We start from the raw sequence: 17,500 nt of genomic DNA, 5'->3' as shown, positions 1-17,500 counted from the left end.
GAAAATTTTCAGATTCGTTCTAGAAAAGCCAAACGTGTAGTGGTTTTTACTAAAAATTTACAGAAACAGAATAAGGGTACCCATAATGATACTGGAAATACTGAGAATACTAAAAAAAACGAATTGGCTTTACTACGTTATTCACAACAACCGGATTTTCGGCGAGACATAATCAAAGGATCCATACGTGCTCAAAGGCGTAAAACAGTTACTTGGAAATTTTTTCAAAGAACTGTGCATTCCCCCCTTTTTTTGGACAAATTTGAGAAACGCTTGTTCTTTTTTTTTGATAGTTTCGAGTCAATGAAAATCTTTTTTCTGTTCCAAAATTGGATTCGAAAAAAGACAAAATTTCCAATTTTGGATTATACAGAGGAAAAGGCAAAAGAAAGTGAGAAAAAAGAGGAGGACGACAAAAAAAAAATAAACGAAAATGCGGAAAAAAAACGTATAGAAATAGCAGAAGCCTGGGATAACTTTATATTTGCTCAAGGAATAAGAGGTTTTTTATTAATAACCCAATCGATTCTTCGAAAATATATTAAATTACCCTCATTGATAATAACTAAAAATATCGTTCGTATACTACTTTTTCAATTTCCCGAATGGTCAGAAGATTATAGGGATTGGAAGAGAGAAATGTATATTAAATGTACCTATAATGGCGTTCAATTATCTGAAACAGAATTTCCCCAAAAATGGCTAACAGACGGTATTCAGATAAAGATCTTATTTCCTTTTCGTCTGAAACCTTGGCACAGATCTAAGTTACGATCCAATGAAAAGGAAAAAGATAGAATGAAAAAAAAAGTGAAAAAAAAGAACTTCTGTTTTTTAACAATTTGGGGAAGGGAAGTTGAATTGCCCTTTTCTGATTCTCAAAAAAATCGATTTTCTTTTTGTGATCCTATTTTTAAAGAACTCAAAAAAAAAAAGAAAAAATTGAAAAATTATTTTTTTCGAGTTCTAAAAGTTTTAAATGAAAGAACAAAATGGTTTCTAAATATCTCAAAAGATATTGCAAAATGGATCAGCAAAAGTATTCTATTTCTAAAAAAAAAAATAAAACAACTCTTCATTTTTAATTTTACAAATTTTCATTCTTTATTTTTATTATTTGTTAGACTCAAAAAAATAAATGAATTGAATGAAAACAAAAAAGATTCAACAATTTGTAAGAATAATCCAATTATTTTCGAATCAACCATTCCAATTCAATCTATAAATTGGGGAAATTGTTCATTGATAAAAAAAAAAATAAAAGACCTGAATGCTAAAACAAAAACTATTCTAAAACAAATAGAAAAAATGACAAAAGAAAAAAGGAAAGGGGGACTTCTAATTTCAGAGATAAATATTCATTCGAACAAAACAACTTATGATACTAAAAGATTAGAATTAGAAAAAAATATTTTGCAGATATTACAAATAAGAAATGTTCGATTAACTCGTAAATCACATTTTTTTTTTAAATTTTTCCTGAAAAGGATATACATAGATATCCTTCTATATATCATTAGTATTCCTAGGATCAATATACAACTTTTTCTGGAATCAAAAAAAAAAATGATAAATAGATCCATTTACAATAATGAAGTAAATACAGAAATAACTGATAAAACAAATCAAAGTATAATTCACTTTATTTCGATTATACACAATACTAGTAATACGAATTCACAGAATTCTTGTAACGTCTCCTTTTTGTCACAAGCATATGTATTTTTTAAATTATCACAAAACCAAGTAATCAACATTAACATAGATAAGTATAAGTTAAGATATGTTTTTCAATATCATGGAAGATTTTTTTTTCTTAAGAATGAAATAAAGGATTCTTTTTTTGGAGTACAAGGAATATTTCATTCCAAATTAAAACATAAGAACCCTCCCAATTCTGTAATGAATCAATGGACAAATTGGTTAAAGGGTCATTATCAATATGACTTATCTAAAAGCATATGGTCTAGATTAGTACCACAAAAATGGAGAAATAGAATCAATGAACATCGTGTGGCTCAAAATAAAGATTTAACCAACTGTGATTCTTATGAAAAAACCCGATTAATTCTTTACAAAGAAGAACAAATAGACGCATTAAAAAAAAAAAAAATGAAAAAACAATATAGATATGATCTTTTATCCTATAACTCTATTAATTATACGGAAAATAAAGACTCATATATTTATGGATATAGATCATCATTCCACGCAAATAAAAAGCAAGCGATTTCTTCTAATTACAACACGCATAAAAAAAAATTATTTGATATAATGAGTAATATCTCTATGAAGAATTATACAGCGGAAGATGCTATTATAGATATGGAAAAAAATCTGGATAGAAAGTATTTTGATTGGATGGGAATAAATGTAGAAATACTAAATCGTTCCATATCGAGTACGAAATTTTTTTTCGTTTCAGAATTTTTGATATTTTCTAATGCATATAAATATCAAAATAACCCGCGGATCATACCAATCAAATCACTTTTTTTCCATTTTAATATAAATATAAATCAAAATGTTAGTGAAAATCAAAATAACATTACTGAAAAGAAAAGAATAATAGATATTTTTAGACCATCGAAAAAAAAGAAATCTCCGGAATTCGAGTTAGAGACTCAAAATCGAGCAAAAACAGAATGCGCGGGTCGAGTAAATCTTGAATCATCTCCCTCAAACCAAAAAAAAGATATTGAAAAAAAATTTGCGGAATTGGACAGTAAAAAGGATGGTAAGGGTATAAAGAAAAAGAAAGACAAGAACAAGATGAAGGCTAAACTAAATTTCTTAACAAGAATTTTTTTTACTTTTCATTTGGACTGGAAGAATTTCTTAGGTAAAAGAATATTAAATAATGTCAAAGTATACTGTCTCCTGATTAGATTGAAAAATTTAAGAGAAATTGCTATAACCTCTATTCAAAGGGAAGAACTAGATCTAAAAATTATGCTGATTCAAAATCATAAGGATTTCACTTTTCCAGGCTTGAAGAAAAATGAAAATACAAAATTTATGAAAAACGAATTTTTTATTATCAAACCAGTTCGCCTGTCTAGAAAAAACAATAAACAATTTTTTATGTATCAAACCATGGGTATCTCATTAATTCGTAAGAGTAAGTACAAAATGAATCAAAAATACTCCGAAAAAAGTAATGTTGATAAGAAAAATTTTGAAAAATACATTACACGGACAAGAGATCCAAAAATAACAGAAAAAAAAAAAAAAAAAAATTATAATTTGCTTGTTCCTGAAAATATTTTATCCGCTAGACGTCGTAGAGAGTTGAGAATTGTAATTTGTTTAAATCCTAAGAATATAAATAGTATGCATAGAAACACAATATTTTACAATGAAAATAAAGGTAATAATTTTTTGACTCAAAAACGAAAAGATCTTGACAGAGATAAAAAAAAACTAATGAATTTCCAAATTTTTCTTTGGCCAAATTATAGATTAGAAGAATTAGCTTGTATAAATCGCTATTGGTTTAATACCCATAATGGAAGTCGTTTCAATATAGTAAGGCTACATATGTATCCGCGATTGAAAATTCGTTAATCGAAATTTGTCTTCTATTTACCATAATATATATCTGGTATATGAAGACAAATTGTTATATACATAACATAAATGGGAACACACATTGTGGCATTGATACTAATCTAATGATGTATCCATTAGATCGAAAAAAGAATCAACAAAATTGTCTTTTATTTTTCAAGCATACAATTTGTTATTTGGTGAATCCATAAATATGGTATCTTTTCTATCTATTTAGATTGGATTGATTAATAAGAAAGAATGAATTCAATCAGGAATTCCTAAGGAAATTCAGATTTATATACAAAAATGAGTATCATTACTATTACTGATCAATAAAAATATTTATCAAAAGCGAGGGGAAGAGGAAAGCTTTCATTTCATTTTTTTATGGTAAAAAATTCATTTATACCTGTTATTTCAGAAGAAAAAAAAGAAGAAAACCCGGGATCAGTTGAATTTCAAATATTCCATTTTACCAATAAGATACGAAGACTTACTTCGCATTTTGAATTGCACCGAAAAGACTATTTATCTCAAAGGGGTTTACGTAAAATTCTGGGAAAACGGCAACGATTACTGTCTTATTTGTCAAAAAAAAGTAGAATACGTTATAAAAAATTAATAAATCAGTTTGATATTCGGGAGTCACAAATTCGTTAATTTGAAGAGTCATTTTCAATTATTCGATTTATTAGATCTTGAATTTTGATGAATTTTTTTTTTTTTTTAAAGCGATTCATTCTTCTATGAATCGAGGAAAAAAATCTATGAATATCCCAGCTACAAGAAAGGACCTCATGATAGTAAATATGGGACCTCACCACCCATCAATGCATGGTGTTCTTCGACTTATTGTTACTCTGGATGGTGAGGATGTTATTGATTGTGAACCAATATTGGGTTATTTACACAGAGGGATGGAAAAAATTGCAGAAAACCGAACAATTATACAATATCTCCCTTATGTAACACGTTGGGATTATTTAGCTACTATGTTCACAGAAGCAATAACTGTAAACGGACCAGAACAGTTGGGAAATATTCAAGTACCTAAAAGAGCTAGCTATATCCGAGTAATTATGTTAGAGTTGAGTCGTATAGCTTCTCATCTACTGTGGCTGGGACCTTTTATGGCAGATATTGGTGCACAAACCCCTTTCTTCTATATTTTCCGAGAAAGAGAATTAATATATGATCTATTCGAAGCTGCGACAGGTATGAGAATGATGCATAATTTTTTTCGTATCGGAGGGGTAGCGGCTGATTTACCTCATGGTTGGATAGATAAATGTTTTGAATTCTGCGATTATTTTTTAACAAAGGTTGTTGAATATCAAAGACTTATTATGCGAAATCCTATTTTTTTAGAACGGGTTGAGGGAGTAGGCGTTGTTGATGGAGAGGAAGTAATAAATTGGGGTTTATCAGGACCAATGCTTCGGGCTTCCGGAATACAATGGGATCTACGTAAAGTTGATAATTATGAGTGTTATGAGGAATTTGATTGGGAAGTTCAATGGCAAAAAGAAGGAGATTCGTTAGCTCGTTATTTAGTTCGAATTGGTGAAATGACGGAATCTATAAAAATTATTCAACAGGCTTTGGAAGGAATTCCCGGCGGACCATATGAAAATTTAGAAATTCGCTGCTTAGATAAAGAAACAGAGCCAGAATGGAATGATTTTGAATATCGATTTATTAGTAAAAAAGCGTCTCCGACTTTTGAATTGCCGAAACAAGAACTTTATGTAAGAGTTGAGGCTCCTAAGGGAGAATTAGGAATTTTTCTAATAGGTGATCAAAATGGTTTTCCTTGGAGATGGAAAATTCGTCCACCGGGTTTTATCAATTTGCAAATTCTTCCTCAATTAGTTAAAACAATGAAATTGGCCGATATTATGACAATACTAGGTAGCATAGATATCATTATGGGAGAGGTTGATCGTTGAAATGATAATTGATACAACAGAAATACAAGATATCCATTTTTTTTTCAGATTGGAATCTTTTAAAGAGGTATATGGAATTCTATGGGTATTTGCCCCTATTTTTATTCTTGTATTAGGAATCACAATAAGTGTACTAGCAATTGTATGGTTAGAAAGAGAAATATCCGCAGGGATACAACAGCGTATTGGACCTGAATATGCTGGTCCTTTTGGAGTTCTTCAAGCTCTAGCAGACGGAACAAAACTACTTTTCAAGGAGAATCTTATTCCATCTAGAGGAGATATTAATTTATTCAGTATCGGACCATTCATATCAGTCATATCAATTATAATAAGCTATTCAGTAATTCCTTTTAATTATAACTTTGTTTTATCTGACCTCAATATCGGTGTTTTTTTATGGATTGCTATTTCAAGTATTGCTCCCATTGGACTTCTTATGTCAGGATATGGGTCAAATAATAAATATTCCTTTTTGGGTGGTCTACGAGCTGCTGCTCAATCGATTAGTTATGAAATACCATTAACTCTATGTGTGTTATCAATATCTCTACGTGCGATTCGTTGAGACAGAAGCTTTTCGATACTATTGCTATACTCCCCCCTTTCTTTATAGTGCTTTCTAGTAAAGAAGGATAATAAATTGAATATATATCCTTATCATTATTCTTTTTCGAAATTCGGATTGAAGAATTTAATCAGATAGTTATATGAGTGAAATAAAACAGCTTCTATTGAATAGAATTTATTAATTCTATATATATACTATATTACTTATAGTTATATATTACTTATAGTTAATAGATAGTATGAGGAGTTAAAATTGCAGTCAAAATATTGAGTCTCATTTTCCATGTATAAGAATTAAGTGAAAAAAAAAATTCTATTCTATTTCTTCAGTAGAAGAGGTCATTTACCCCCAAGGTTGGTTGATTAGTCATCCTGTCTTGAAGCGGGCACAAAAGAAAAACCAACCTTTTTTTTGAGTTTTCACTATCATTTGTATGAATTATCATACATGTATTAACATAACTAAAGGGGTTTAATAAAAAAATGAATGGATGGGTAGAAACACCAAAATACACAAAGGATTAGTAACGCAAATTTTTTTAAATATCCAAAAGAGCATTTATACATAATAGAAAAAGAATACTAATTGGGGCTTTAAGTTGGTAGAAAAAATCAGGCAGTACTCCCTACAATTCCGATCCAGAGTATGCTCCCATCCACTGATTAAATAAATGACTATCAGGAACGAAATAATCCTTTACTTTTGTTTTCATTAATTCACTTTTTTTTTTGAGTCCCTTTTTAGTTGCACAAAAAAAGGCTAGGAGCGAAAGAAAAAGTGATACCCTTTTTCTTTTTTTTTCTTACATCTATATTCTAGGAAGATGGAATTCATGTCATAATTCAGAAAACGAATGTATAATTCTTTTTTGTAATCGAAAATGATGGAGAAGTTATTGAGAATTCTATAAAGAGTATTTTATTGAAGAATTCAGTTATTACTCAACAAATTCCAATTTTTTTTTAAAGGGATAAGATCAATTCAGAAGTACTTTTTGTATCTTTTATTTATTCAAATAAAATTTGAAATGTATTTTTCTTTATTATTAATTTTTTCATTAAATAAAACAAAACAGACAGAATTCAATTGGTCTAATTCAGAACCGTCCGATAAAATCGAATCTTATCCATTTTATAAATATATCAAGAGATAAATAATCGGTCTGGTCCTTAGATTTATTGAAGGCTTAAAAGGAGCCGTATGAGGTGAAAAATCTCATGTACGGTTCTGTAATAGAGATGGGAACAGTAATGTTATCACCGACTAGGATTATCTAACAGCTTAAGTACAGTTGATATAGTTGAAGCGCAATCCAAATATGGTTTTTGGGGATGGAATTTGTGGCGTCAACCTATGGGTTTCATCGTTTTTCTAATTTCTTCTTTAGCAGAATGTGAAAGATTACCTTTTGATTTACCAGAAGCGGAAGAAGAATTAATAGCGGGTTATCAAACCGAATATTCGGGTATCAAATTTGGCTTATTTTACATTGCTTCCTATTTAAACCTATTAATTTCTTCCTTGTTTGTAACAGTTCTTTACTTTGGTGGTCCGAATATCTCTATTCCGTACATATTTGTTTCTGAATTTTTTGAAATAAATAAAGCATATGGAGTTTTTGTAACAACAATTGGTATCTTTATTACACTAGCTAAAACTTATTTGTTCTTATTCGTTTCTATCACAACAAGATGGACTTTACCTAGGCTAAGAATAGATCAATTATTAAATTTTGGATGGAAGTTTCTTTTACCCATTTCTCTCGGTAATCTATTATTAACAACTTCGTCTCAATTGTTTTCACTATAAAAAACGGACCTTCTATATTCATAACTTGTCTCAAACAAGAGAAAGAAAAAAAACAAAAATAATCAGAGATATTCACGATATGTTCCTTATGATAACTGGATTTATGAATTATGGTCAACAAACAGTCCGAGCTGCAAGGTACATTGGTCAAAGTTTCACGATTACCTTATCTCACGCAAATCGTTTACCTGTAACTATTCAATATCCTTATGAAAAAATAATCACATCGGAACGTTTCCGTGGTCGAATACATTTCGAATTTGATAAATGCATTGCTTGTGAAGTATGTGTTCGTGTATGTCCCATAGATCTACCCGTTGTTGATTGGAAACTGGAAACTGATATTCGAAAGAAACGATTGCTTAATTACAGTATTGATTTCGGAATCTGTATATTTTGTGGTAACTGTATTGAGTATTGTCCAACAAATTGTTTATCAATGACTGAAGAATATGAACTTTCGACTTATGATCGTCACGAATTGAATTATAATCAAATTGCTTTGGGCCGTTTACCAGTGTCAGTAATTGATGATTATACAATTCGAACAATTCAAATAAAATTAAGTTAATTATAATATAATTATAAAATCTTTTTCTAAAAATAAAGATTATATAAATCAAATCATATTCGATATATTTCTATATATAAATATATGTATTTGAATAATATATATGAATAATATAAATTTGGATAATAAGAAAAATGTTATTAAAAAAAAAGAATAAATCTTAGAGGTAGATATTTTTATATTAGATATTCTATTAGTAGAAATATTCGATACATATATTATATATATACTTTAGTTTTCGTATAGTTTCAAACTACTCTTTCATAGAAAGAATGGAATGACATTGATCCTATAACTGTACCTATAGCAATTCACACTTATTATCTTAGGATTTGATTGAATTCAATGCGGAGAGAAATTTAGTATTTAGTATATAATTTTTTCCTGGTCATATCAATAAAGTCATGAAATTTCGATTTATTTATCTCTTATTTTACATATAATGGATTTGCCTGAACCGATACATGATTTTCTTTTAGTCTTTCTGGGATCGGGTCTTATATTAGGAAGTCTAGGAGTAATATTACTTACCAACCCAATTTTTTCTGCTTTTTCGTTGGGACTGGTTCTTGTTTGTATATCTTTAGTCTATATTTTATCAAACTCCCATTTTGTAGCTGCATCGCAGCTACTTATTTACGTGGGCGCTATAAATGTTTTAATCATATTTGCTGTAATGTTCATGAATAGGTCAGAATATTACCAAGATTTTCGTCTTTGGACCATTGGGGATGGAATTACTTTGATGGTTTGTACAAGTATTTTTGTTTCACTAATAACTACTATTCCAGATACATCATGGTACGGGATTATTTGGACTGTGAGACCAAATCAGATTATAGAACAAGATTTTATAAGTACTAGTCAACAAATTGGAATTCATTTATCAACAGATTTTTTTCTTCCATTTGAACTCATTTCCATAATTCTTTTAGCTGCTTTGATAGGTGCAATTGTTGTGGCTCGCCAATAAGAACTTATTCTAACTAATAATCTAAATCTGAATTCTATTTTGTTTAATTTTCTCCCAGTTATTTCCGTTGAATTCTTGTTCATATTGATGAAATGAATCAAAATTGGTAAGGAGTTGGTCAATGATGTTCGAGCATGTACTTATTTTGAGTGCCTATTTATTTTCTATGGGTATCTATGGATTAATCACGAGTCGAAATATGGTTAGAGCCCTTATGTGTCTTGAACTTATACTGAATGCAGTTAATATAAATTTCGTAACCTTTTCTGATTTTTTTGATAGTCGCCAATTAAAAGGAAATATTTTTTCAATTTTTGTTATAGCTGTTGCAGCCGCTGAAGCAGCTATCGGACCTGCTATTGTTTCCTCAATTTATCGTAACAAAAAATCAACCCGTATGAATCAATTGAATTTGTTGAATAAATAGTATTGATTATAATAAATCATAAAAAGTAGAATTTAGAATGAATAGTGTAATATTTATCAATTCAAATTAGCATGTATGATACGCAACTTAGAATCATGTTTGTGAAAATAAATAAAAGAAATCAAAGTATTTTGGTCCTATTCTCTTCTTATGAATTGATCTATAAGTCTATTTTTATTAGCAAAATTCTGATAAATCATTGATTCATCTGGTGTCTAAATATAGAATTCATTTACGAGTTTACTAGATCGAAAATTTTCAATTTTTGATGTTCAAAGATTTCTATAGATTCAATGTCACATTCAGTAAAGATTTATGATACATGTATAGGATGTACTCAATGTGTTCGAGCCTGCCCCACAGATGTATTAGAAATGATACCTTGGGACGGATGTAAAGCTAAGCAAATTGCTTCTGCCCCAAGAACAGAGGACTGTGTTGGTTGTAAGAGGTGTGAATCCGCCTGTCCGACGGATTTCTTAAGTGTTCGAGTTTATTTATGGCATGAGACAACTCGAAGCATGGGTCTAGCTTATTGATACGTTTCAAAAAACACCACACAAATACGTTTTTTTTTACTGACAAAAACCCGCGCTCAAAATAGAAAAAAAATTGCTTTTCTATTTTGAGCGCGGGTTTTTCTGGTCTAAGTATATCTTATTTTTATCACGAATTATTTTCCTTGGTTAACAATAATTGTAGTTTTGCCAATAGCTGGAGGTTCCTTAATTTTCTTATTTCCTCATAAAGGAAATAAGGTGATTAGGTGGTATACTATTTGTATATGCTTAATGGATCTCCTTCTAACAACCTATGCATTTTGTTATCATTTAGAATTGGATGATCCACTAATTCAATTGACAGAGAATTATAAATGGATCCATTTTTTTGACTTTTACTGGAGATTCGGAATAGATGGACTCTCTTTAGGACCCATTTTATTGACAGGATTTATCACCACTTTAGCTACGTTAGCAGCTCAGCCGGTTACTCGAGAATCACCATTTTTTTATTTCCTGATGTTAGCAATGTATAGTGGTCAAATAGGATCATTTTCTTCTCGAGACATTTTACTTTTTTTCATCATGTGGGAATTAGAATTAATTCCCGTTTATCTACTTTTATCTATGTGGGGGGGTAAGAAACGTTTGTATTCAGCTACAAAGTTTATTTTGTACACTGCAGGAAGTTCCATTTTTTTATTAATGGGAATTCTGGCTATGGGTTTATATGGTTCTAATGAACCAACATTAAATTTTGAATCATTAACTAATCAATCGTATCCCATGGCGCTGGAAATAATTTTCTATATGGGATTTTTTATTGCTTTTACTGTCAAATCGCCAATTATACCTTTCCATACATGGTTACCAGACACCCACGGGGAGGCACATTACAGCACTTGTATGCTTTTAGCCGGAATCTTATTAAAAATGGGAGCATATGGATTGGTTCGAATTAATATGGAATTATTATCCCGCGCTCATTCTATATTTTGCCCCTGGTTAATGCTATTAGGTTCAATTCAAATAATCTATGCAGCTTCAACATCTCTTGGTCAACGTAATTTAAAAAAAAGAATAGCTTATTCCTCAGTATCTCATATGGGTTTCTTAATTATAGGAATTAGTTCTATAAGCGATACGGGACTTAATGGCGCTATTTTACAAATAATCTCTCATGGATTTATTGGCGCTGCGCTTTTTTTCTTGGCGGGAACTAGTTATGATAGACTACGTCTTCTTTATCTCGACGAAATGGGCGGAATGGCTATCCCAATGCCAAAAATATTCACCATTTTCACTATTTTATCGATGGCTTCTCTTGCATTGCCGGGCATGAGCGGTTTTGTTGCAGAATTGATAGTTTTTTTTGGAATAATTACCAGCCAAAAATATCTTTTAATTACAAAAATACTAATCACTTTTGTAACAGCAATTGGAATGATATTAACTCCCATTTATTTATTATCTATCTTACGGCAGATGTTCTATGGATACAAGCTTTTTAATACACCAAACTCTTATTTTTTTGATTCTGGGCCACGAGAATTATTTATTTCAATTTCGATCCTTATACCCGTACTATGTATTGGTATTTATCCGGATTTCATTTTCTCATTCTCGGCTAACAAAGTTGAAGCTATTCTATCCAATTTTTTATAGATAGTTTTCGTGAATATGAATAAATGAAAAAAAAAAAAGAAAAAATAGTAAAAAATCTTATGTACAATAAACAAAATATTTTTTTCTTGTATTAACTTACAAAAAAATGAATTTAAGTTGTAATTGAATATGCTTGTTGTTTGTGAGAACCCCTTGAATCACTACTACATTACTTGATTTAAAGGGTTCTCGATGATTTATGGGAAGTTTGCTTCATATATATATATTCTTTCTTATATATAATATAATGAATGGTTTCCATATTTATATTTGTGAAGTTTTTTTTCACTCACTTTAATTCAATTAGATGTAAATGAACCATAACTATGTAGTCCTATTCCTAATAGATTTATTCCTAAATAACATACCCAAATTATAAAAAAGCCCATAGAGGCCACTATTGAAGAATTTAAATTTTCTACTTTTTTCTTTTTTCTAGTATGTAAATAAATTGCGAATATAGTCCAAGTAATAAAAGCCCAAGTTTCCTTTGGATCCCAATTCCAATATGACCCCCATGTCTCATTAGCCCATACTGCTCCTGAAATAATACCTATTGTTAAAAGGATAAAACCTAGACTAATAATACGGTAACCCCAACGATCTAATTGTTGAATAAATTGAGACCTGTAATAATTTCTAGAAGAAGAAAAAGAAGTTTTTTGTAAAACATTATTTCTTTCATTCATATTCATGTATTTGATTTCAGCAAACGAAAATGATTCATTTAAAAAATACAAATTATTGCTTTTACCAATAATTTGTATGAGTTCTCGAAATGAAATGACTAAAATAGCTACTGATAATAATGATCCACATAAAAGAGTTGCATAACCCAATATCATCATACTTACATGCATAATTAACCAATGGGATTGTAGAGCAGGTACTAATAGTACGGATTTTTGCATTTCGGTTAAAAGACCTGAAGTAGCAAAGCCTTGGGTAAAAATAACACTTGGTGCGATTATTGTATTTAAATAGTTGTTTTTATGCTTTTTGAAGCATGGAACCATATAAAAAATGGAAAAATTCCATGAAAGAAAGATTAATGATTCATATAAATCACTAAATGGTAAATGGCCCGAAAAAACCCAACGAGTAACTAACAATCCTGTTATACAGAAAAAAGTTATTATCATGCCTTTTTTGGACGAATCATATAATCCTAGGATTTCATTGACCGATAAAGTTATCAAATGAATTGAAATTACAATTGATACAACCGAAAACGATATATGAATTAATATATGCTCTAAAGTTGAAAATATCATATAGAATAAATAAAAATCAGAATACTAGGAATAGAAATAGGAATTGAGTTCATTATAGGACTTATTCTTTTGGAGGATAAGATATCATGCCGCTACTCGGACTTGAACCGAGATGCTCTAGCACTGCTTCCTAAGAGCAGCGTGTCTACCAATTTCACCATAGCGGCTTACTCGAAATCATAATAACCAATTTTTAGTCAATTGTCAAGATTCAAATAAAGAATCAATTAAAGTGTAATATTTGTTTACTAAACATTAACGAATTAAAAGAAGTCTATTAGAGAATCTATTAGAATTTTCGAAATTCTATATCTATATATATATTATTATTCTATATTCTTATTCTAAATATATTACATTTTTTCTTATTCTAAATATATTACATTTTAGAAAATTTTAGAAAGGAATAGAAAAATAAAATTAAGAATATAGAATAAATAAAAAAATGGTGAAATTTTTCATCAAAAATGGAACACTACATTCAAAGTATTTTTTTATTTAGAATATCGTTATACATATCCTAAATTTGTAGAATACTAATTTAGATATGAAAAACGAATTTAGATATTCCAATTATATTAGTATTTTAATATTCAAAAATGTTATTTGAATAAAGTTAATTCAGATTATTCTGACGTTTGTATTTGTTACAAAAAAAACTTTTTGAATTCCCCGTAAAAATAGATTGTGCTAATGAAAAAGCTTTTAATGTTGTCCAATATCCCCTCTTTTTCCAAAAATTTTTTCGAATGATTTTTTTTGATATAGAAGTGCGCTTTTTTGGAACTGCCATCGAGTTAGTATAGTTTTTCATTGTTATAGTTCGATGTGAAAGACATTTTTTTCTGTAAATGAAAAGGAATTCTTCTTTAATTACCCATATATCTTATGTATCTTAATGCTCCCTTTTTGCTTCCTATCTCTAAAGTAAAACATTGAATATTATAACTCTTTTTCCAGACATGAATATCTTTTTATTGTAATGGAAAATACTCAATTAGTTCAAAAATGAACTAATGCTTAAAAAAAAAAGAATTATTGAGTAATGTCGTAGGAATTGTAATTTTTTAATGAATATCAAAATAAACGAATCTTCGTAGTTTTAGTGTAATTCATTATTTATCCTCACTCTATACTTTTGTATAATTGTAAAAAAAAAAATAGAAATTCACATTTTTATTTTTACATATTTCCTTTTTATTATTTTATTAAAATTACATTCATTATTTATTATAGTAATAGTAATAAATATGAGAAAAAAAAAAGAAACTCTTTTTTTTTTTTTTACTAGGAATAGGAATTTGGTTATTGGTCCATTTTCAGTTTGTACTTAGTAATATTCGAATGGAACAAAGATTCAGAACAATTAATGTAATTCTATTTCTAGATTCACTTCTTTTATTAACCGACCCTTTTCTTTACAAAAGAGATGAAACAAAACTGACGAATAAGAAACAAAATTCATTAAGAATCCAATCCATTTGTTTTGTTTTTGTATGGAATATACACATCAATCTTCATGGATCATACCTTTCATTCCATTTCCAGTTCCTATGTTAATAGGAGTGGGATTTCTACTTTTTCCGACGGCAACAAAAAATCTTCGCCGTATATGGGCTTTTCCTAGTATTTTTTTATTAACTATAGTTATGATTTTTTCGATTGATCTGTCTATTTATCAAATCAATAAGGGTTCCATCTATCAATATGTATGGTCTTGGACCATAAATAATGATCTTTCTTTAGAGTTTGGATACTTGATCGATTCACTTACTTCTATTATGTCAATTTTAATTACTACTGTTGGCATTCTGGTTCTTATTTATAGTGATAATTATATGTCTCATGATCAAGGATATTTGAGATTTTTTGCTTATATTACTTTTTTTAATATTTCAATGTTGGGTTTAGTTACTAGCTCGAATTTGATACAAATTTATATTTTTTGGGAATTGGTTGGAATGTGTTCTTATTTATTAATAGGTTTTTGGTTCACACGTCCTATTGCAGCAAATGCTTGTCAAAAAGCATTTGTAACGAATCGTATAGGAGATTTTGGTTTATTATTAGGAATTTTAGGTTTTTATTGGATAACGGGTAGTTTAGAATTTCGGGATTTGTTTCAAATAGTCAGTAATTTGATTTATAAAAATGAAGTTAATATTTTTTTTCTTACTTTATCCGCCCTCTTGTTATTTTGTGGCTCAGTTGCTAAATCTGCCCAATTTCCCCTTCATGTATGGTTACCAGATGCTATGGAAGGACCTACTCCCATTTCCGCTCTTATACATGCTGCTACTATGGTAGCGGCGGGAATTTTTCTTGTAGCTCGACTTCTTCCTCTTTTCATAGTTCTACCTTACATAATGAATGGAATAGCTTTTATAGGTATAATAACAGTAGTCTTAGGAGCTACTTTAGCTATTGCTCAAAAAGATATTAAGAAAGATTTGGCCTATTCCACAATGTCTCAATTGGGTTATATGATATTAGCTCTAGGTATGGGATCTTATCGAGCCGCTTTATTTCATTTGATTACTCATGCTTATTCAAAAGCATTGTTATTTTTAGGATCTGGATCCATTATTCATTCAATGGAAGCTATTGTTGGATATTCTCCAGCTAAAAGTCAAAATATGGTTCTTATGGGTGGTTTAACAAAACATGTGCCAATTACAAAAACTGCTTTTTTAATAGGTACACTTTCTCTTTGTGGTATTCCACCTTTTGCCTGTTTTTGGTCCAAAGATGAGATTCTTAATGATAGTTGGTTGTATTCACCAATTTTCGCAATAATAGCTTGTTCCACAGCAGGATTAACTGCATTTTATATGTTTCGGATCTATTTACTTGTTTTTGAAGGATATTTAAACATTCATTTTCTAAATTTCAATGGAAAAAAAAATAATTCATTCTATTCAATATCTTTATGGGGTAAAGAAGAAAAAATAAAAAACAAAATTTATTTATTAGCTTTATTAAGAATGAAAAAGAATGAAATGACTTCTTTTTTTTCTGAAGAAGACATATTCACATCGAATTCATCGAAATGTCAAAAGCATAACACGTCTTTTTTTTGATAGTACCCATTTTTTTGGTACTAAAAAAACTGCTTGTTTATATCCTCACGAATCGGACAATACTATGCAATTTTCTATGCTTGTTTTAGTATTGTTTACTTTTTTTGTTGGGGCCATAGGAATTTCTTTCAGCCAAAAAGGAATAGATTGCGATATATTATCAAGATTATTAATTCCGTTTATAGACCTTTTACATCAAAATTCAAAAAAAATTCAGGATTGGTATGAATTTTTTACAAACGTAACTTTTTCTGTGATTCTAACGTTTTTCGGAATATTTATAGCGTCTTTTTTTTATAAACCGGTTTTTTCAGATTTACTAAATTTGAATTTATTCAATTTATTTGAAAAAAGTGTTCCCAAACAAATTCTTGCCGATAATATAATAAATGTCTTATATGATTGGTCATATAATCGTGGTTATATAGATGCTTTTTATGAAATATCTTTAATTGGAAGTGTAAGAAAATTAAGTAAAATAAATTATTTTATGGATAGACAAGTAATTGATGGAATTCCAAATGGAATTGGTGTTACAAGTTTTTTTATGGGAGAAACTATTAAATATATAGGGAGTGGACGACTTTCTTCATATATCTTATTTTTTATATTCTTTATATTAATCTTTTTAGTAATTTGGTATTATTTATTTATTAATAGTAATCAAGATCTTATTAACTAATCTATTGTTAACTAATCTTATCAATATTGAACTTGGTAAAAAGAAAGGGTTTAATAACTGAAAAATAAGATTCTTAAAGAATATTCTTTGAATACTAAAATTACGTATTGAATTTGGATTCTTGTATCCATAATTCAAAAACTTTTTGTGATTATTGCCGAAGAACTGAAATAAAAGATACGGTAGAGCTATGGCAGTTATTGTATGAGGTCTACCCAATGCTAAATGTAAGGGCACATAATAGATCGATATGAACATCATGAGCTGTCCCGTAATAAACCCAGTTGTTGCTGATACTTTCTTCTCGGTCCCTTCTTCCATAACTCGAGCTCGAAGAAGGAAGAGATAAGATGGCCCTATGGAGAATGTGGTTAGAAATCCATAATAGAGTCCGACCACAACGATCGAATTAATTATCTTCATGCATAAGGATACTAGATTATCCAG

General features: G+C 29.3%; 2 protein-coding genes across 2 annotated transcripts; both read left to right on the top strand.

The window, feature by feature from the left end:
- The first annotated feature begins 4,183 nt into the window (after positions 1–4,183).
- LOC113855136 lies at positions 4,184–8,585 on the top strand. Its single transcript, XM_027486674.1, has 4 exons — positions 4,184–5,463; positions 5,522–6,055; positions 7,340–7,837; positions 7,923–8,585. The coding sequence occupies exons 1-4, from the start codon at positions 4,299–4,301 to the stop codon at positions 8,450–8,452; spliced, it is 2,727 nt and encodes a 908-aa protein (XP_027342475.1). The 5' UTR covers positions 4,184–4,298; the 3' UTR covers positions 8,453–8,585.
- Positions 8,586–8,894: 309 nt separating this feature from the next.
- On the top strand, positions 8,895–9,861 carry LOC113860123 (NAD(P)H-quinone oxidoreductase subunit 6, chloroplastic-like). Its single transcript, XM_027492813.1, has 2 exons — positions 8,895–9,421; positions 9,537–9,861. The coding sequence occupies exons 1-2, from the start codon at positions 8,895–8,897 to the stop codon at positions 9,850–9,852; spliced, it is 843 nt and encodes a 280-aa protein (XP_027348614.1). The 3' UTR covers positions 9,853–9,861.
- Positions 9,862–17,500: the final 7,639 nt, after the last annotated feature.

This window comes from Abrus precatorius, unplaced genomic scaffold (genome assembly GCF_003935025.1).
Source record: "Abrus precatorius isolate BTA unplaced genomic scaffold, Abrus_2018 Scaffold0, whole genome shotgun sequence".
Taxonomy (NCBI): Eukaryota; Viridiplantae; Streptophyta; class Magnoliopsida; order Fabales; family Fabaceae; genus Abrus; species Abrus precatorius.
The sequence above is the reverse complement of the archived record's forward strand: the minus strand, read 5'-3'. Positions and strand labels throughout refer to the sequence as shown.